The sequence below is a fragment of the Nyctereutes procyonoides genome, unplaced genomic scaffold (assembly GCF_905146905.1).
Source record: "Nyctereutes procyonoides isolate TBG_1078 unplaced genomic scaffold, NYPRO_anot_genome, whole genome shotgun sequence".
Classification (NCBI taxonomy): domain Eukaryota; kingdom Metazoa; phylum Chordata; class Mammalia; order Carnivora; family Canidae; genus Nyctereutes; species Nyctereutes procyonoides.
In genome coordinates, this window is record NW_026575125.1 from 48819875 (window position 1) to 48840951 (window position 21077).

At 40.4% G+C, this 21077-nt stretch overlaps 1 protein-coding gene across 3 annotated transcripts; it reads right to left on the reverse strand.

Annotated features, from left to right (window-relative positions):
• Positions 1-463: 463 nt before the first annotated feature.
• LOC129518876 (rho-related GTP-binding protein RhoG-like) lies at positions 464-10287 on the reverse strand. 3 transcript variants are annotated; one of them, XM_055339145.1, is made up of 3 exons: positions 10184-10287; positions 4146-4243; positions 464-3958 (listed from the first exon to the last, which is right to left on the reverse strand). In XM_055339145.1, the coding sequence occupies exons 2-3, from the start codon at positions 4155-4157 to the stop codon at positions 3368-3370; spliced, it is 603 nt and encodes a 200-aa protein (XP_055195120.1). In that variant the 5' UTR covers positions 4158-4243; positions 10184-10287; the 3' UTR covers positions 464-3367. The 3 variants fall into 3 exon arrangements, with proteins under 3 accessions (XP_055195120.1, XP_055195121.1, XP_055195122.1); XM_055339146.1 differs by lacking the exon at positions 10184-10287 and adding an exon at positions 9162-9347; XM_055339147.1 differs by lacking the exon at positions 4146-4243.
• Between the last annotated feature and the right edge of the window lie 10790 nt (positions 10288-21077).

A 21077-nucleotide genomic window follows, 5' to 3' on the forward strand; every position in this document is an offset into this window, starting at 1 on the left:
TAGTCACTTAATAGTGCACCAGTGATATATATGATTAACAGTATCAGTTCATTTTTATGACAGAGGATGGAGACCTTGAGATAACTGCAAGAGGCAAAGGACATTAAATGTTATGTCCTATATTTACAAGCCCTGGCACCTAGCACTGTAATACCTATAACACAATAGGAGTTTGATAATTATTTACTGAATGTAGTGTGATAAGTGAGAAAAATCGCCTACAGGAAACTAAATGGTCTGTCACTAGTGAAAACCAGCAGGAACTAGAGAATCAATGTTAGCAGGGAAGACAGCTCCCTATCCTGATTGTCTGAGGTAGAAAAATAAGTACAGTTACACAGGTGTAATGTGCAATACAATTATAGTCCTCTCATCCTTTGCAAGTTTAAAGGCATTTAGAAACCACTCAGAGCAAAGGAGGAAGGTTGAGGAATTTTTGATTTTTAGAAAGCAACAGACCCGGTAAAATCAGAAAAGTTTATTACCATTTATTACAAACAATTGAAAAGTGACTATTAGCATGTTAGTCTTCATACAAATTCCTTTTAAGTATAAAAACAAGATGTCAGTGTATGTTTAAGACCATCAGATCAGTCTAATACAGAACCATACTCTCAGACTTGTGGGTCACACCTCCATTCATAAGAGGGTATGAGTTTGACCAAACCCAGCCCAGGCTTACATTTGGCAACTTGCTACGCAAAGTGAGAGCAGGAGGCACTATTAAAAGCCAATTAAAAAGATTTCAGTAGCTAAATGGAAAGTTCCCAGACACCAGTGACAGCCATGTTTCTAGCCCCTTTCAACCGTGAAGTCCTGTAAGCACCTCAGGCAGCATCAATCAGAACATCCTGAGACCAGAATACACTCAAGCAATAGGTGCCTCATTTGGCTGCCTGTAGGAAAACTCAGTGAATACACAGAGCAGTTGGCACACATGCCCACAGGCCAGTTGACTCCTACAGTCACCACACTACTATAATGGACCCCCACTTTCCAAAGTGTTACTGGGCCTTAGTTAAGGAGGGCCACCCTCACCCTCTTCCAGTTAACAACCTGCTCATACAGGGTCCCTACAACCCCATAACAGGAAGCTCTGAGCCAAACACCAGAAATAGATACAGTACACTGAAATTGAGAAAGAAGACATCTACGAGACAATACTATTCATCATGGATCCTCCACAGTTTTAGACAATAAATGGTGTAGAAATGAATTACTATATGGAGTGGAAAGTGCAGTGATAAAGGAAAAGCAAAACAGAACACTTTAGTCTATGGTGAGGGAGAGGAGAAAAGGAAGAATAGTGAGCTTATGTAACCTTTTACCTTCTAACAATACTTGGTATCTGCTTGACCTCTGGGTTTCAAGTTCTCAGAGAATAAGGGTGCCAGATTTAGCAAATAAAAATACATGATGTCCCATTAAATTTGAGTTTCAGATAAAGAGCAAATAATTTCTCATTCTATGTCCCAAATATTGCATGGTACCTACTTACACTAAAGAATTATTTACTCTCTTTTATCTGGCAACCGTATCCAGGAGGTTCAGTTAACCTGAGGACTAATCTTATCACATATTAACAAAGAGCAAATATTATATATATAATATATATATATATCATATATTAACAAAGACCATCACAGAGCAAAACAGAGACACTTCATTCACCACAGAAGGAGGTATGTGATTCTTTTAATTCCATTTCCCAAACTCTCGAAGATCCAATGTTTATTTTGGCAGGGTGAGAGGGTATGTGCAGAGTGGAGTTGTCAACCACCATCTGCCAGGTAGAGTTTTCCTTCCATATCAAATGAAGGTCAAAAGTACAACTACGGAGAATAAGGAGAAGCAGGCTTACTGGGGTAAGGAATCGGACTCGTACTGCACCTGGGCAGGCTGAACAACTCCAGTAAAATCCCCACAAATGTGACAGCCCTGGGGTCTGGAGATCCTACATACTCCAACTTTCTTGGGGCAACTAAAAGACTTCAAAGGCAACCAGGACTGAAAACACACACACACACACACACACACACACACACACACACACACACACACACACAGTATAGAGGAAGGAGGAACAGGAAGAGCAAGGTAGGACACTGAGAACAATCACATAACTCCCTGATAATGACTGGAAGAACATTTTGGTTGGTGGGTTGATTGATTTATGGGGTTAACCTTCAGTGGTCTTTCCCTAAAGCAGAAGCTGACAGAAAAAAGGGCCTCATAGAGACCTCAAGTACACAGCTTTATAGGGGATTAATTCCACATCACTAGGCCCATAATCTGATAGCAGATCCGCCCATCAGACCCCACATCCAATGCACTATCATGACTAAGTACCAAACCCATCTCCTAAGGGTCAGAGAGGAACTAGTAACAAGTCCATGGCGATAAAATTCCTCTCAAAGGCCTAAAGAAGGAAACATCAAAAAGCAAAGGACCACAGTTACGCTTTCTTTTCTCACAGCCTCTTTGGGAATTTCTAGTTCCTATTAGCCCAGAATCTCTGAAATTGTTTCTAGAGATGTTAACAGGTGTTGCATGGACCCAAAAAAAAGTTCAGTGAAATAAATTTGGGAAATATTGCCAAGTAAATAAATACATCATACATTTGTATGACAATACAAATATTGTCATACATTCCTGCAGCAGAGGAAACTTCAGCTTTATTGAAATCACTGGCTATCGGAAGGGAGGTAGGTGAGGGACTGGGGTGGATAGGTGATGGGGATTAAGGTGGAGGGCACTTGTGATGAGCACCAGGTCCATGTGGCAGTATTGAATCCCTATCTTGCACACCTGAAATTAATAGTACACTGTGTGTTAACTAACTGGGATTTAAATAAACATTTAACACCCCACTGGTTCCTGACTTATTTGACCACAGAACCTTGTTACAGAACATTTATCTATTAGTATCTCCCAGTACTTTGAAAAAATGCTGCTTAAGCACTTTTGCAAGCATGTCTCATCTCAAGAACATGCCGACATTGGGAACACCCAGAAATCACACATAAGATGGCTTTCCAAAATTAGTATATCAAGAAGTTTAAGGCCATGATATGAAAACTGTAGATTTGTCCTTCTTTGAGGCACTTGTTCAATAGTAAATATGGCCAGGAAAGCCACATTTAGAGGTGAAAGTCAGTCTCTCTCTCATTCTCTCTCTCTTCCTCCACAAACTTCCAAGCAGCCAGGTATAAACTAGGCTGTCTTTGTTCCTCCAATAGCCTGGAACAAAGGCTAGCCTCTAGGGTTTCTAGGAAAAGAGACAAATGGCTCATGCTGGCATTGTCCAATGCTATCAAAGGAGTCCCTCTTTTTCTCCCTAGGTGCAGTCTCCAAGCACCCCCCAAAGCTATAACAGTACACACTTCTTGGTGCTCTTCTTTGTAGCAGGGTAAAGCACAGCCCGGACAGCTTCTGAAAACACCTCATGCACTCCATCCTGCAGCAGGGCCGAACATTCCAGATACTTCACTGCCCCTACTTGTTTGGCCAGGGAAGTGCCTTGCTGAGGAGTTGTGGGCACTAGGCTCTGTTCCTTCAGCTTCTTCACTGTCTCAACATCATTCCGCAGGTCTCTCTTGGTCCCTACTAGCAGAACAGGTACGTTGGGGCAGTGATGGGAGACCTCTGGGTGCCACTTATGCCTCACGTTGGCATACGAGGATGGGTTGCCAATGGAAAAACAAATGACAAAGATATTGGTCTGGGGGTAGGACAGCGTTCGCAGTCGGTCATACTCCTCTTGGCCAGCTGTGTCCCACAGGTTCAGGCTGACGATCTGGCCATCTACAGAGGTCTGGGCGCTGTAGTTGTCAAAGACAGTGGGGATATACTCCTCAGGAAAGGCATTTGTTGTGTAACTGATGAGGAGGCAGGTCTTCCCGACAGCCCCATCTCCTACAACCACACATTTGATTGTCTGCATTCTTCCCTTGGAGTCCTGTGTGCAAAAGAGAAAGAAAAAATGTTCACAGATGCTGGGTTCATCTGGAGGGCCTAAGCTTTGTCAACATTTCTCTCTGAGGAGAAAGAGAGGAGGGTAGACCCCCACCACCACCACACTGCCCATCCCCTTAACACCATAGAAGAGTCAGCTGGGAAAGGCTATATAGGGCAAGAGTTCTTACCGTGGAGTCCATGAACTGCTAGAGGATAAACTTCAATAGATCCTAGAAGCCGCCTCTGAAGTATGTAATATTATGTGTATGTACATAAGTGAATTTTTCTGGAAAGAAGATCCAAAACCCATCAGATTGTCACAAAGGGCTGTGAGCCCATAAAGATTAAAAACCACTCCTATACTTAGATATTTATGTTACACTGTTGTCATGACATCTGGCTGTACTCTACCAAAGGTGCTAAAACACAGTGGGTGCTCCATAAACGTAAACTATTTTTCTTTAAATATTTAATTTATTTATTCATGAGAGACACATAGAGAGAGGCAAAGACATAGGCAGAGGGAGAAGTAGGCTTCCTGCAGGGAGCCTGATGTGGGACTCAATCCCAGGACCCTGGGATCACCACCCGAGCTGGAGGCAGACACTCAACCACTGAGCCATCCCGGAAACTAATTTTTAAATACCACTGATGTTCGGGTGCCTGGGTGGCACAGTCAGTTAGGCATCCAATTCTTGGTTTTGGCTCAGGTCGTGATCTCAGGGTCATGGGATCAGGCCTCACGTTGGGCTCTGTGCTCAGCAGAGAGTCTGCTTGAGATTCTCCCTTCCTCTGCTCCTCCCACTCATGCATGCATGTGCTCCTTCTCTCAAACAAATAAATATTTAGAAAATCACACTGATGTAGAAAGAAAAGTTTTAAAGGTTGAAACAAAAGAAATATGGCTCTTACTTTGGGTCTGTGGCCATAGACTCAGCAAAGAAACCTCTGTTCCTGACAGTGACATCATAAAATTGGAGAAAAGTAGGCCAGTCAGATTTAGCCATCCAGAGAAGTAGTTAAGAGTCCAGGCTCTTATGTCAGACCACCCGGAGTCCAAAACTAGTCCTTTCTTTTTCCAAGCTTTGTGAACTTGGACAAGCTTTTAACCTGTGGCTTAAATGAAAGAATGTATGTGTAGTGCTTATTAGTATCTGCCACATAGGAAGTACTCCTTAAGTATTAAAAGTTACTATGACTTCATAATAATTCTTCTACTGTTCTGAGGAAGGCAAAAGTTCTGTAATGTGATTACAATGCTAAACAAATCAGGGATCTCATCCCCTCCCACCTTATCTTGGCAAAACCATTGGTTATACCACCACCGTACTTTCCCCATTTATTTCCTCATGAATCAAGTATTTGAAAATTAATGGTAAGGCACAGATGACCTCCCACGTTTATACCTCCATATTAAAACATTAAAATGCCCTACCCTGTCAGCGCCCCCAAAGCAGTCCATTTCCTCTAGCTTCTTAACTACTGCACTAATTTCAGACTTGATCCAGATAGCATTAGTTTCTTCAAGTATTGAAACATGGAAGAAAGGGGACAAATGTCATATGTATCTGATTACAGAAAAAATACTGAGAATCAATTAGTTCTTCACCTTGGGAATTTGGGGGGGTACATCCTTCATTCTGTTGTCTTATTAGCTACAGTCCACATTAGGCCCATATCATAAACAAAACAAAACACCTAATTTTCAGTGAGAGCAAAGAAAAGTTGGCCTTCTGGGGCACCTGGCTGGCTCAGTCAGAAGAGCATGCAACTCCTGATCTCAGGGTCATGAATTCGAGCCTCACATTGGGTGCAGATTACAGACATATATACATACATAAAGAAATAAACTTTTAAAAAAAGAAAGAAAAGTTGGCCTTTGAGTACGCTTCACACAACCCCACTAGAGGTACACCAATTCTGACTAGCAAGGCATTCCACCTCGAAGCCTTCATTTCATTAGCACAGGTCCCACAGGTAAAAGTCCAGAGTGTAATTCCACTCCAGTACTCACTGACCATTAGCCCTGTTTTTTTTCCATCTAGGAAGAGGCATAAGGCTCAAACATACAAGGTCAATGGAAACAGAGTAAAGTCACCATCACATTCTCTGAGAAGAGCCTTCCTTGATTTCCCCAGGCTGGATTCATTTCTTTCTCCTCTGAGTTCCTATCCTATAGCAATTACTGCGTGAACAACTCGTCTTCCCAGCCTGCTACTGGTATCATCCATTATCCAACGTCTCTGTTCAAAGTGACTGTTTTCCGGATGACCATGCATCCGAGGGAGTTGCTGAACCAGAGCAAATTCTTAGGCCCAAAGAACACTTTGCACCCCAAGCTCAGCTCCTCACATCTCTGTAATTAGGAAAAGGCATCTACACTCATTTCTGCTTATCTCCACTAACAGTCCTGGCATAATGATCTGCAGATGGGCCTTCAAGTCACACTGAGGGCTAAAGGCCTAGATGATGAAGTGCAGCTGGAACATCCCAACATCCTCACCTGTAGCAAATTCTCTGTGAAAGGGGGGGTTCAGGAGAAGTCCCAGGTATTTTGGGGGGCTCCTCTGTACAATTAATTGAATCATTGATTCAGCCTGCATGTTCATTACTATTTTATTTACTTCTATGTATGTTTGGAATTATCCATAGTTTAAAAATACTAAAAAATATATCTAAAAGAATTGGAAACAGGATCTCAAAGAGATACTTGTGCACCAACATTCATGGCAACATTATGCACAAGAGCCAAGAAGTGGAAATCCATCAATGGAGGAATACATGCAGAAAATGTGAGATATATAGATATATTTAACTTTGAATATTATTCAACCTTAAAAAGGAGGAAATCATGGAGCCTCTGGCTGGCTCAATGGGTAGAGCATGCAACTCTTGATCTCAGGGCCATGAGTTTGAGCCTCACAATGGGCATAGAGCCTACTTTAAAAAAAGAGATGGGGTGCCTGAGTGGTTCAGTCGGTTAAGCATCTGCCTTTAGCTCAGGTCATGATCTGAGGGTTATGGTCTGAGGGTCCTGGGATTGAGCCCGGTGTCAGGCTCCCTGCTCAGTGGGGAGTCTGCTCCTCCTGCTTCCTCTGCCTCTTGCCCTCCCTCCCCCTACTCATGCTCTCTCTTTTGCACTCTCTCTCTAATAAATAAATAAAATCTTTAAAGTTTTTTTAAAAAATATTTTATTTATTTATTCATGAAAGACACAGAGAGTGAGGCAGAGACATAGGCAGAGGGAGAATCAGGCTCCCTGCGGGGAGCCTGATGTGGGACTGGATCCCAGGACCCCAGGATCATGCCCTGAGCCAAAGGCAGACACTCAACCACTGAGCCACCCAGGGGTCCCAATAAATAAAATCTTTTCTTGAAAAAATAAAGGACCCTGGCTTAGAAAGCTCTGTTAATTCCAAAAGAGAGAGAGAAGGAACTCTTCATACACTACACTATGGATGAAACTTGAGGACAGGGATGCCTAGGTGGCTCAGCGGTTGAGTGCCTGCTTCAACCTAGGGCATGATCCTGGAGTTCCAAGATGGAGTCCCACATCGGGCTCCCTGCAGGGAGCCTGCTTCTCTCTCTGCCTCTGTCTCTGTCTCTGCCTCTGTCTCTCTCTCTCTCTCTCTGTGTGTGTGTGTGTGTGTGTCTCATGAATAAATAAATAAAATCTTTTAAAAAACTGCTTAAAAAAACCCCTTAAGGACATATGCTCAAAATCAGTCACAAACAGCCATATACTGCATGATTCCACTTACATTAGGTATCTAGAGTGGTCAAACACATAAAAACAGAAAGTAGAATGGTAGTTGCCAGGGATAGGGAAGGGGAAAAAGGGGAGCTTTTTTTTAAAGATATATTTATTTTAGGGATGCCAGGGTGGCTCAGTGGTTGAACATCTGCCTTTGGCTCAAATCATGATTGAGGTCCTGGGATCGAGTCCTGCATCAGGCTCTCTGCAGGGGGCCTGCTTTTCCCTCTGCCTATGTCTCTGCCTCTCTCTGTGTCTCTCATGAATAAATGAATAAAATCTTTTAACAAATTTTTTAGATAAAAAAATAAAGATTTATTTATTTTAGAGTGGGGGGAGGGGCAGAATCTCCAACCAGACTCCCCACTGAGCATGGATCCTGCCGCAGGACTTGATCCCACGACCCTGAGATCATGACCTGAGCCAAAACAAAGAGTCAGATGCTTAACCGACTGAGCCACCCAGGCACCCCAATAGGGAGTTGTTTAATGATGATAAAGTTTCAGTTTTGCGGGGTGTCTCAGTCGGTTAAGCATCTTCCTCTTGATTTCTGCTCAGGTCATAATCTCAGGGTTCTGGGATCAAGCCTTGCATTGGAAGGCTCAGTGGGGAATCTGCTTGTCCCTCTGTCCATCCCCCCGCCCCGGTGCTCGCACCCTCTCTCTCTCAAATAAAATCTTTAAAAAGAAAGTTTCAGTTTTGCAAGATGAAAAGTTCTAGAGAGCTACTGCACAGCAATATGCATACAGTTAACACTACTGTACTATATATTTTTAAATGGCTTAAAATACTAAAAATAAAATATTTGTAAAGGGTTTGGAGCTCTGAGGGAAGACTAGGAGTTGTAAGAGAAAGGCAAATGAGAAAAGTTTGTTTACCTTAGCCTCAGGATCTAGCACAATGCTGTCCTGTTACAGAGTACCTATAGCTTTCCCCTCCTCATCACCACCACTATCTACAGTCTCCCAGGTACTACTACGGGCAATGCACTGCTAGAAGGGACTCAGAAAAGAGTAAAAAGAAAGACTGCTAGAAGCTTACAATCTTGTGGTAAAGACAGGACTTCTATGAAAAGGCAAACAATAATACAAAGTAATGCATGGCTCACAGGAAAAAAAAATGTTGCTAGGGGGAAGCAAAGGAAAACAAAAAAATGAGAGTTGGTTAGAGGCATTGTGCCAAATACATTTATAGGGGCACCTGGGTGCTTCAGTGGTTGAGCATCTGCCTTCGCCCAAATCGTGATCCCGGGGTCCTGGGATCCAGTCCCACATCAGGCTCCCTGCAGGGAGCCTGATTTTCCCTCTGCCTATGTCTCTGCCACTCTCTAGCTCTCATGAATAAATAAAATCTTTTTAAAAATCAAAACATTAAAAAAAGGAACAAGTGCTTTTACATATCTTATTTAAGCCTCACAGTGGCACCACGAAGTATACATAAGAGCAGAGACCTGTAGGTATGCCTCTAGGATTGGAAATTGGGAGAGGCCTGGTGCTGCAGAAAACCAGCACCCTCAGAAAGTTGCCTTCCGGGATCCCTGGGTGGCACAGCGGTTTAGCGCCTGCCTTTGGCCCAGGGCGCGATCCTGGAGACCCGGTATCGAATCCCACGTCGGGCTCCCGGTGCATGGAGCCTGCTTCTCTCTCTCTCTATCATAAATAAATAAAACTTTTTTAAAAAGTTGCCTTCCAAGTCAGTCATTCGCAGTGACTTGATATTAACAGTTTCTTCTAAATTTTCCTATCTCTGACAAAGCATCCTTCTTCACATGTACAAGTCTGCATAGGAGTCAATTTTCTCCTAGGTTGGACACACAATGTAAAAGACCCAGTAACAGTCAAGACAAGAATGCAGCTCAAAGTATTCCTGTTTCTAGCACATTCTCCTCCAAGTCTCACCCTTTCCATAAGTCCGAGTCTAATTCACTTGAAATTACTCTGGAACTTTCTGAAACCAAAACAATTCGGCAGAAGACCCCCATTTGAATTTATTACTCCCCACATTAATCCACTACCCCCGGGAAGCTTTTTCACACTGAAGACTGACTTCTTTGGTTCAAGTCCAGTGGAAGAAGGCTTTAGGACTCTCCGGGCCGAAGGAAGCCTGGTGAACACTCCCCAAACGAGCCAGGAGAAGACTATTCCGCGGCTGGAAACTTAGCCAGAGAGGCAGTGGTAGTGACCCGGCAATACCACAAGTCCGCTCGGCACTTCCCTCACATCCTTCTCCCCCAAGGCTAGTTGGTTCCGGGACTTCATATGGACTCGCGAGCCCGGGACAGAGTCATGCCCCACATGGGATTCGCAAATAGGGAGAGCTGGCTCAGTCTCCCCTACAGGCATACACCTCATCCCTCCCTCCAATGCCTTCCATCCAGGGAATGGTTCACAGACCGTCCGAGGATGGGGAGACTCAGGAAAAGAGCGGGAGTGGCTGGGGGGCATTGGGGCGGGGAGTCCCCGTAAAGATTACCTGGCAAAGTGGTCGTCCTCCTACACTGTTCACTGCGGCGGGCAGAGGCTCCCGGGCGACTCTCGCCGGGGTGGGCAAGGCTCGGCGGGGTGGGCAAGGCTCGGCGGGATCGGCGCCACATCCGGGCAGCTACCGAGTCCCACCCAGTCGTCAGACGCAGTCTTCGCTGAGAGCCCCGACACCTCCTGGGAAGTGGAGTCCTAGGGCCCGCCTCACTGTCTGCAAGTCACGGGCTTCTAGAAACACCCCTTGGGGTAATCCAGGTTTCCTTAGACCCGGCCCCCAGGTGCGGACCCCAAGACGAGTCACTCGCTTCAGAGCTCCCCAAGGCTCATCTTTTCCTTGGCAAAGGGAGGCTGTCCCCTTCTCCCCAGATCCCCGTTTCCCTCAAAACCAATACTAAGGAGTCAGTCAAGAAACAAATACTAGGAAAAATGGAGGCGATAAAAGAAAATGAGATAGTGAATTAGGGTTCCTTTCGGTCACCGTATTATTTTGCATTTTCTAGAGTTTCCTGTAAATGGGATCATATAGTATGCGCTCTTTTTTTTTAGAGGCTTTATTGAGCTATAAATTCACATACCACACAATTCACTCATTTAAATGGTACAATTCAGGGGTGACTGGCTGGTGCAGTCAATAGAGCCTGTGACTCCTGATCTTGGAGTTATAAATTCCAGCCCTAGGTTTAGTGTAGAGATTGCTTATAAATAAAAAGTCTATATTTTATTTTTTAAAAATACTTTGTTTATTCATGAAAGACACACAGAGAGGCAGAGACATAGGCAGAGGGAGAAGCAGGCTCCCCGCGGGGAGCCTGATGGGGGTCTTGATCCTAGGACCCAAGGATCACAACCAGAACCCAAGGCAGACAGTCAACCACTGAGCCACCCAGGCTTCCCCAAAATAAAAAAAATCCTTAAAAAAATTGTACAACTTGGGACGCCTGGGTGGCTTAACAGTTAAGCACTTCTACCTTCAGCTCAGGGCGTGATCCTAGAGACCCAAGATGGAGTCCCACATCGGGCTCCCTGCATGGAGCCTGCTTCTCCCTCTGCCTATGTCTCTGTCTCTCTCTTTCTGTGTCTCTCATGAATAAATAAATAAAATCTTTTTAAAAATTTGTACAATTCAATGTTTTTTGATATGTTACATTATTAACGTTTAAAATTGTGATAAATAGGTATAACAAAATTTGTTTTTTTTAACCATTTTCAAGTGTACAATTCAGTGGCATTACGTACATTCACAATGTTGTGCAAAACTGTCACGACTGATATTTCCAAAACTTTTTTTTATCACCTTTGGGGTGATAAAAAATTTTGTATCCATTAAGCAATAACTTCTCATTCCCCCTGCCTCCAGCTACTGGGAACCAACTGTCTCCACGAATTTGACTTTTCTAGCTACCTTTCATCTATTGATGGGCATTTTTTTTTCAACTTTGGACTTGTGAATAATGCTGTTATGAACATTGGCTTACAAGAATCTGGTTTTGTTAACTTTACTGGTTTTTCACTGATTTCCACTTTGATTTTCATTATTTTTATTCCTTTACTTTGAGTTTTATTTGCTATTCTTTTTACCAAAGTGAAAGCTAAGGTCATTGTTTCTTCTGTTCTAATACAGGTTTTTATTGCATAAAAACTACCCCATAAGAGGTGACTGGGTGGTTCAGTGGGTTAAGCAACCAACTCTTGATTTTAGGTCAGGTCGTAATCTCAGGGTCATGAGATTGAGCCCCACCTGGGGCTCTCTGTTTAGCATGGAGCTTGCTTAACATTCTCTCTCCCTCTCCCTCTCCCTTAAGCTCGTGAGTGCTTGCACTCTCTCTCTAAATAAATAAAAGAAATATATTTTTAAAATTACCCCATAAATACTGCATTAGCAGAATGCCATAAATTTTATGTGTGGTTTAATCTTTATTCCACTCAAAATATTTTCTAATTTGTCTCTTGATTTCTTCTTTAACCCATGAGATATCTAGAAGTAGACTGTTTCATTTTCAAATATTTGAGGATTTTCCAGAGATCTTTTGGTTGTAGGTGTGTAATTTAATTCTATTGTTTTTAGAGAATATATTTTGTATGCCTTGACCCTTTTGAATTCATTGAGACTTTTTTTGTGGCCTAGAATATGGTCTATCCTGGTAAATATTCTGTGTGAACTTGAATGTGTATTTTGTTGTTAATGGGTGGAGTATTCTAAAAATGTCGACTAGGTCAATTTGGTTGATAGTGTTGTTCACTTATATATCCTCACTAATTTTATGCCTACTTGTTCTATTAATTACTGACAGAAGGGTATTGAAATCTCTGAGTAGACTTGTGGATTTGTCTGGTTTTCCTTGCAGTTTATCAGTCTTTGATTCATGTATTTTGAAGCTCTTACATCAGGTATACACATATTTATAATTTTTATGTCCTCTTCATCTATTGAGCCTTTTATCATTATGAAATTACCTTCTTTATTCCTGGTATCTTTGTTCTGAAATCTACTTTGTCCCATATTTATATAGCCCCTCCACCTTTCTTTTAACCAGTGTTATCATAGCACATCTTTTTTACATGCTTTTAACCTAATTGTGTCTTTGTATTTTAGGAACATTTCTTGTAGGCAGCAAATGGTTGGGTCTTGCTTTTTGTTTTTTACCCAACTTGATCATCTCTACCCTGTAATTGGGGTGTTTAGACCATCTACATCTAACATAATTGTTAATATGGTTAAAGTTTGAGTCTATCATTTTGCAATTTGTTTTCCATTTGTCCCATCTCTTCTACCTTCTTTTGGATTAATCAATATTATTTTAATTCCATTTTACCTCCTTATTGGCTTATTAGCTTTACATTTTTGTTTTGTTATTCTAGTGGTTGCTTATAGGTTTATTATGTACAGCCATAACTTATTAGTCTACCTTCAAGTATTATACCACTTCAGAAGAGTAATATGTTATGTTATGCGCTTATGTTAATATATTTCCATTTCTCTCTTCCTGGACTTTACACTGTTGTTATGCATGTTACTTTTACCCCATAATACATTGCTATTATTTTTGTTTAAACAATTAATTTTTTTAAAAGATTTTATTTGTCTATTCATGAGAAACACAGAGAGAGAGAGAGAGAGGAGCAGAGACACAGGCAGAGGGAGAAGCAGGCTCCATGCAGGGAGCCCAATGTGGGACTCAATCCCTGGTCCCTAGGATCATGCCCTGGGCTGAAGGTGGTGCTAAACTGCTGAGCCATCAGGGCGGCCCTAAACAATTAATCTTTTTAAATATTTATTTATTATATATATAGAGAGAATGTGTGCACAAGTGGGGAGAAGGACAGAAGGAGAGAATCTTCAAGCACCCCCACTGAGCATGGAGCCTGATGCAGGCCTCAATCCCATGATCTAGGAGATCATGACCTGAGCCAAAACCAAGAGTTAGATGCTCAACCGACTGCGCCACCTAGGGGCCCCATATATAGTTAATTTTTTTATAATAAATTTATTTTTTATTGGTGTTCAATTTGCCAACATACAGAATAACGCCCAGTGCTCATCCCGTCAAGTGCCCCCCTCAGTGCCCGTCACCCATTCACCCCCACCCCCGCCCTCCTCCCCTTCCACCACCCCTAGTTCGTTTCCCAGAGTTAGGAGTCTTTATGTTCTGTCTCCCTTTCTGATATTTCCCACACGTTTCTTCTCCCTTCCCTTATATTCCCTTTCACTATTATTCATATTCCCCAAATGAATGAGAACATACACTGTTTGTCCTTCTCCGATTGACTTACTTCACTCAGCATAATACCCTCCAGTTCCATCCACGTCGAAGCAAATGGTGGGTATTTGTCATTTTTAATGGCTGAGTAATATTCCATTGTATACATAAACCACATCTTCTTTATCCATTCCATCTTTCGATGGACACCGAGGCTCCTTCCACAGTTTGGCTATTGTGGACATTGCTGCTATAAATATCAGGGTGCAGGTATATAGTTAATTTTTAATAGACTTTATTTTATTTTCCTTTAAGTACACTGTATCCCTAGCATGGGACTCGAACTCATGACCCCACAATCAAGAGTCACATGCTCTACCAACTGAGTCAGCCAGCCGCCCCAATAGATATTTTTTTAGAGCAGTATTAGGTACAGCAAAACTGAGCAGGAAGTACAGAGAATTTCCATATACCTCCAGCCCCTACACAAGCACAGCCTACCCCACTATCTCAACATCCCATACCACCAGAATGGCACATTCATTACAATTGATGAACCTACATTGACACATTGTTACTATCCAAAGTCCATAGTTTACATTAGAGTTCACTCTTGGTATTGTATATCCTATGAGTATTGACAAATGTACAATGACATATATCCACTATTATAAGAGTATACAGAATAGTTTCACTGTCCTAAAAATTCTCTGTGGTCTGCCAATTCATTCCTTTCTCCATACAATCCCTGGCGACCATGGATCTTTTTACTGTCTCCATAGTTCTGCCTTTTCCAGAATGTCATATAGTTGGAATCATACAATACATATACTTCTCAGATTGGCTCTTTCACTTTAGTAATGTGCATTTGAGGTTCCTCCATGTCTTTCATGTCTTGATGGCTCATTTCTTATTAGTGAATAATATTCCATTGTTTGGATGTACCATGTTTATTTATCCATTCATCTTCTGAAGGACATCTTGGTCGCTTCCAAGATTTGGCAATTATGAATAAAGCACTACAAACATCTAAGTGCAGGTTTTTGTGTGGTCATGAATCTTCAACTCATTAGGGTAAATATGAATGTTATTGCTGCTCAGTTGCAGTCACTCCCTGCTCCCAAATCCCAGGCAACCACTAATCTACTAATTCTCTCTGTAAAGGTGTCTTTCTTGACCATTTCCCATAAATGGTATCACACAATATTTCATTTTCTTGTATCTGATTTATTTCACTTAGCATAAAGTTTTTTAGTTTCCTCCACATTATAGCACGTATCAGTACTTCATCCCTTTTTATTGCCAAGTTGTACTTTTAAATCAAATTCATAGAGATGCCTGGTGGCTCAGTGGTTGGGTGCCTCCTTCAGCTCAGGTCATGATCCCGGGATCTGGGATCAAGTTCCGCATTGGGCTCCCTGCGAGGAGCCTGCTTCTCCCTCTGCCTATGTCTGTCTGTCTGTCTGTCTCTCTCTCTCTCTCTCTCTGTCTCTCTCTCTCTCTGTCTCTCTCTGTCTCTTATTAATAAATAAATAAATAAATAAATATTTTTAAAAAATAAATCAAATTCATAGAGGTATAATTTATATGCCATTACATAAGCTCATTTTAAGTTTATAGCTGATGACTTTTAAACATTTTTTAAATCTTTAAGTAATCTCTGCACCCCATGTAGAGCTCAAACTCATGACTCCAAGATTAAGAGTTACATGCTCCTCCAACTAAGCCAGCCAAGCATCCTGATAGTTTGATGACTTTTGACAAATGTATGCACTATGTAATTATTACCACAATCAAGATATAAATTTTCATCACCCGAAATAGTTCCCTTCTATCCCTTTGCAGTCAATCTCTATCACCCCCAGCCCCAGAAGACCAAGATTCTGCATACTGTCACTAAAGATTAATTATGCCTTTCTAGAATTTCATGTAAGTGGAATCTTTCAGCATGTAGTCTTTTGCATCCACTTCTTTTGCTCAGCATGTTTCTGAGACTTATTCATATTGTCAGGCACAACAGTAGTTCATTAATTTTTATTGCTTAGTAATATTCAATTGCAAGAATATATGGCAATTTGTTTCCAGTTCAGAGCTATTATGGATGAAGCTGCTATGAATAGTTTATCTTTTGTGAATATATGTTTTAATTTCTCTTGAGGAATATCTAGGGAATAGAAATTGGGCCATTGGGTGGATGTATGTTTAATTTTGTATATTTAATATTATAAGGAACTACCAAATAGTATATCAAAGTGGTTGTACCATTTCACCCTCTAATGTATGAGACTCTCAGTGGCTCCATATCTTTACCAATATTTAGTAATTAATTTTAGCAATTCTAATGGGCATATAGTGATGTTTCACAGTGGTTTTTATTTATATTTCCTTGATACCTAATGATTTGACCAGCTTTTCATTTATTTAATGGCTATCCATATGTCTTTCTTCATGAAGTGTCTGCTCAAATCTTTTGCCCATTTTGTTATTAGGTTGTTTTCTTATTTTGAGCTGTAAAATTTCTTTAACTGTTCTGGATACAAATCCTTTCTCAGGGACACCTGGGTGGCTCAGCTGGTTAAGCATTTGACTCTGGATTTCAGCTCAGGTTGTGATCTTGGGGGTCATGAGATGGTGCCCCGACTGAGTGTGAGATCGGCTCTGTGCTCATATACAAGTCTGCTAGAGATTCTCTCTCTCTCTCTCTCTCTCTCTCCCTCTGCCCCTCCCTGCCATGTGTGCACGTGTTCTCTCTCTAAAATAAATAAATAAATCTTTTTAAAAAATCCTTTGTCAGACATATGTCTTGTGATATTTTCTTCTGCTCTGTGGCTTGCCTGTCATTTTCTTAAATGAAATAGCAGAAGTTTTAAATTTTAATATGTTCAAATTTTTCTTTTATGCTTAGTGCTTTTATTTATTTATTTTTTCGGTCCTCTCCTGTGTAAGAGATCATTGCCTATATTTTTAATGTATTTTATAGCTTTTGTTGCCAATATTTATATCTCTTATTTTGATTTCTCATTTCACTGCATTGGTTAGGACTTGTAGCATAATGCTGAATGGTAGCTAGTTTACCAATGAAAGTCTGTGATTCAGGTTTAAGGAATAACAGTGATACTGGAGAGAAACCAGAGACATTACAAAGGAAGAATCAATAGAACTTGGTAACTAACTGAACAAGGAGGATGAAAGAGAATTATACTTTAGAAATAACTTGGATGTTAAGGTTAGGAACAGGGAGAATGAAGTTGCCATTATCAGAAATGAAACAACAAAGAAAGTTATTTCAGAGAAAGATAAGTTCCATTTTGGATATTTTCATTTTGAGTTTACCATGGGGCTTTCATTCGGAGGTGTCCTCTAGACAGTTAGAAATAGAGAACTGGCATTTGGATGAGAGGCTTGGGCTGGAGAAAAGTACTTCAGAGTCATCAGCAAAGGTGATAGCTGAAATAATAATGTGGATTATTATTACTTGAAAGAAGAGAAGTTAGGGGTGCCTGGGTGGCTCAGCTGATTACATGGCTGACTTCGGCTCAGGTGATGATCTCAGAGTCTGGGATCAAGCCCGGTGACACAGTGTTCAGTGGAGAGTCTGCTTGTCCATCTCCCTCTACCTCTTCCCCTGCTTATGCTCTCCCTCTCTCTCAAATAAATAAATAAAATCTTTTTTTAAAAATATGGGAAGTTAGAGAAAAAGAAAAAGAGTTCAACATTGGGCCTCAAGATGAAGGGAGGAGGAAGTAAGTGAGCCAAGAAAAAAGAGAAAAGAAGGATTTAGAACAGAAGGTTATCTATAATAGCTTTACAAGTTATAAGGAATAATTAACAGTGTCAAATAGGAGAAAGAACTTAAGGGAAACAAGGAATGGGAGCAGTGGGTCTTCTGAAATTGTCAATAAAAATATCCTTAGATTGGCAACTGTGACATAAAACATTTTTTACATACTAATGGAAAACTTAACAAAGACTAAGTATTAGATGATATTGAGAAATTATATATTTTATGGAGTATGATAATGGTCTTATGGTTGTGTTTTTTAAGTCTTTATCTTTTGAGCCCAAATACATAAAAGTGAAATGATATGATGTCCAGAATATGCCTTAAACTACTCCAGTAAAAATTAATTATTTAAAACAAAATAAAATACTCCAGCAATTCTTAATAAGAGAGGGATATACAAAACAATAATAATGGGTTATTAACTATCATTGAACTGGGTGATGGGTACATGGCGGGGGGTAATTATACTATTCTTTTTCCTTTGTATGTGTTTGAAATTTTCCACAATAAAAGGCTTAAAAATAGTTGGAAATGAACTCCAAGATATATTGTTAAGACAAAAGTAAAGATTCAGAACATGTGGATGTTATGCTATTATTTGAATAAGAAAAAATTAAAAGAAAGTCTAGGAATACTTGTTTGTATATGCAAAGAATATCTTTGATAAAATATGCACGAAATTGATAACTTTAGTTGTTTCCTAGAAATAGAACCCGCACAGATTGGGAGTAAGAGAGGAAAGTTTTTATTTTTATTTTTATTATTAAAGATCTTATTTATTTATTCATGAGAGACAGACAGAGAGAGAGAGAGGCAGAGACAAAGGCAGAGGGAGAAGCAGGCTCCATGCAGGAAGCCTGATGTGGGACTCAATCCCAGGACTCCAGGATAATGCCCTGAGCCAAAGGCAGACACGCTCAACTGCTGAGCCACCCAGGCGTCCCAATCGTCTAACTCTTGATTTTAAATCAGACTCTTAAGGTCATGAGTTCAAGCTCTGCATTGGGCTCCATGCTGGGCATGGAGCCTACTTCAAAAAAAATATTTTCTAATAATTTGGCTATGACTTATATACAATAGTCAAGAAAGTATTCCTAAAATAAAGGGATCATATAGGCAAAAATTTTAATAAATCTGGAACCAAAATTTTGAGTGGTTTTACAAAATCATTAGAGGTGGAGAAGAAAAGATTATAGATATTGAATAATTAATGCTATTTTCAGAAAAAGTATAAGTTTAAATTTTTGTGTGTGTGGAAATATAATTTATTGCTCACTGACTAGAAATAGGAACTAGATTAGAGGGAGAAAAGGAACAGAATCAACTTGATCAGTCAAGCAAAAGGCATGAGATGAAAATTAAGAAGCAAAAAAGCAGCATAAAATAACATGAAATAAGTTGGTAGAATAAAACCTAAGATATTAATGATGACAATAAACAAGAATAGGTAAATTTCTCTATTTAAAAAAGACTGTAAAAACTGAGGGTTTTTAAAAAAAAGATTTATTTACTTTCAGAGAGAGAGAGAGAGCAAGTGGTGGGAGGGGCAGAGGGAGAGGATCCTATGCTCCATTGAGTGTGAAGCCCAACTCAGGGTTTGATCCCAAGACCCTGAGATATGACCTGAGTTAAAATCAAGAGTCAGCTCCTTACAATGTCCACAATAGCCAAACTATGGAAAGAGCTCAGATGTCCATCAATAGATGAATGGATACAGAAGAGGTGGTATACTTATACACAGTGGAATACTATGCAGCCATAATAAACAAAATCTTGACATTTGCAATGATGTGGATGGAACTAGAGGGTATTATGCTAGTGAAATAAGTCAATCAGAGAAAGACAATTATCATATGATCTTACTCATACGTGGAATTTAAGAAACAAAACAGAGGATCATAGAAGGGTGGGAAAAAAATAAAACAAGATGAAATCAGAGAGGGAGATAAACCATAAGAGACTCTTAATCATAGGAAACAAAGTGAGGGCTGCTGAAGGGGAGGGGGTTGGGGAGATGGGGTAATTGGGTGATGGACATTAAGGACGGTATGTGATGTAATGAACACTAGCTATTATATAAGACTGATGAATCACTGAACTCTACCTCTGAAACTAATAATACATGATATGTGAACTAATTGAATTTAATTTGAAAAAATAAATTGAGGGATCCCTGGGTGGCGCTGTGGTTTAGCGCCTGCCTTTGGCCCAGGCCGCGATCCTGGAGACCCGGGATCGAATCCCACATCTGGCTCCCAGTGCATGGAGCCTGCTTCTCCCTCTGCCTGTGTCTCTGCCTCTCTCTCTCTCTGTGACTATCATAAATAAATAAAAATTAAAAAAAAAGATAAAAAAAAGAAAAAATAAATTGAAAAAAGAATTGGCTGCTTAACCAACTGAGCCACCCAGGCACCCCTGAAAACTGAGTTTTTAAAAAATCCAATTATGAGGAGCCTGGCTGGCTCAGTAGGTAGAGCATGTAATTCTTGATCTCAGGTTGTGATTTCAAGCCCCACATTGGGTGTGGAGCCTACTTAAAAAAAATCCAGGGGCACTGGGGTGGCTCAGTTGGTTAAGCATCTGCCTTTGTCTCAGGTCATGATCCTGAAGTCCTGGGATCAAGCCCCTTGTCAGGCTCCCTGGTCGTTGAAGAGCCTGTATCTCCCTCTCTCTTTGCCCTCTCCCACCCCTGGCTCATGCTCGCTCTCTCTCAAATAATGAATAGAATCTTTAAAAAAATTTAAAAATCCAATTATATGTTATTTACAGGAGACAGACCTAAAACAAAATGACAGAGAAATGTTGACAATAAAAGGATAAAAACTCATCCGGTAAATATGGTTTTTAAAAAAGCAGAAATGGAGGGGTACCTGGCTAGTTTAGTCAGAAGGCTCTTGATCTCAAGGTCATGGGTTCAAGCCTCACATTGGGTGTAGAGATTAATAAGTAAATAAACTTTTAAAAAAGGAGAAATAGCAATATTAATATTGGATAAAGTGGGATTTAAGACAAAGTGTGTTAAGTTATACAAGAAAGGTACCATTTGTTTAAACTGGCAAAAGAACACAATTGGCCGAAAAGGAAGATACAGCTGTCATTGAACTTTTTGTATAGAACAACATAGTAGGGAAACATAAAGCAAAAACTATTAGAAATACAAGACAATGACAAAGACAAAATCATGGTCAGAGACAGACATTACTCAGACCGACAGATACAAAGAGCCAAATTAAGTAAGGATTTAGATTTGAAAACTACAAATAACTTGTTGGATTTAATAGATTTGTGTAGAAATTTACACCTCAAAATAGATTATACATTCTTTTCAAAGGCTATAGAACACTTATAAAATTGATCATGTACTAGGCTACAAGAAAATAATAATAGATTCCAAGGAGTAAAAT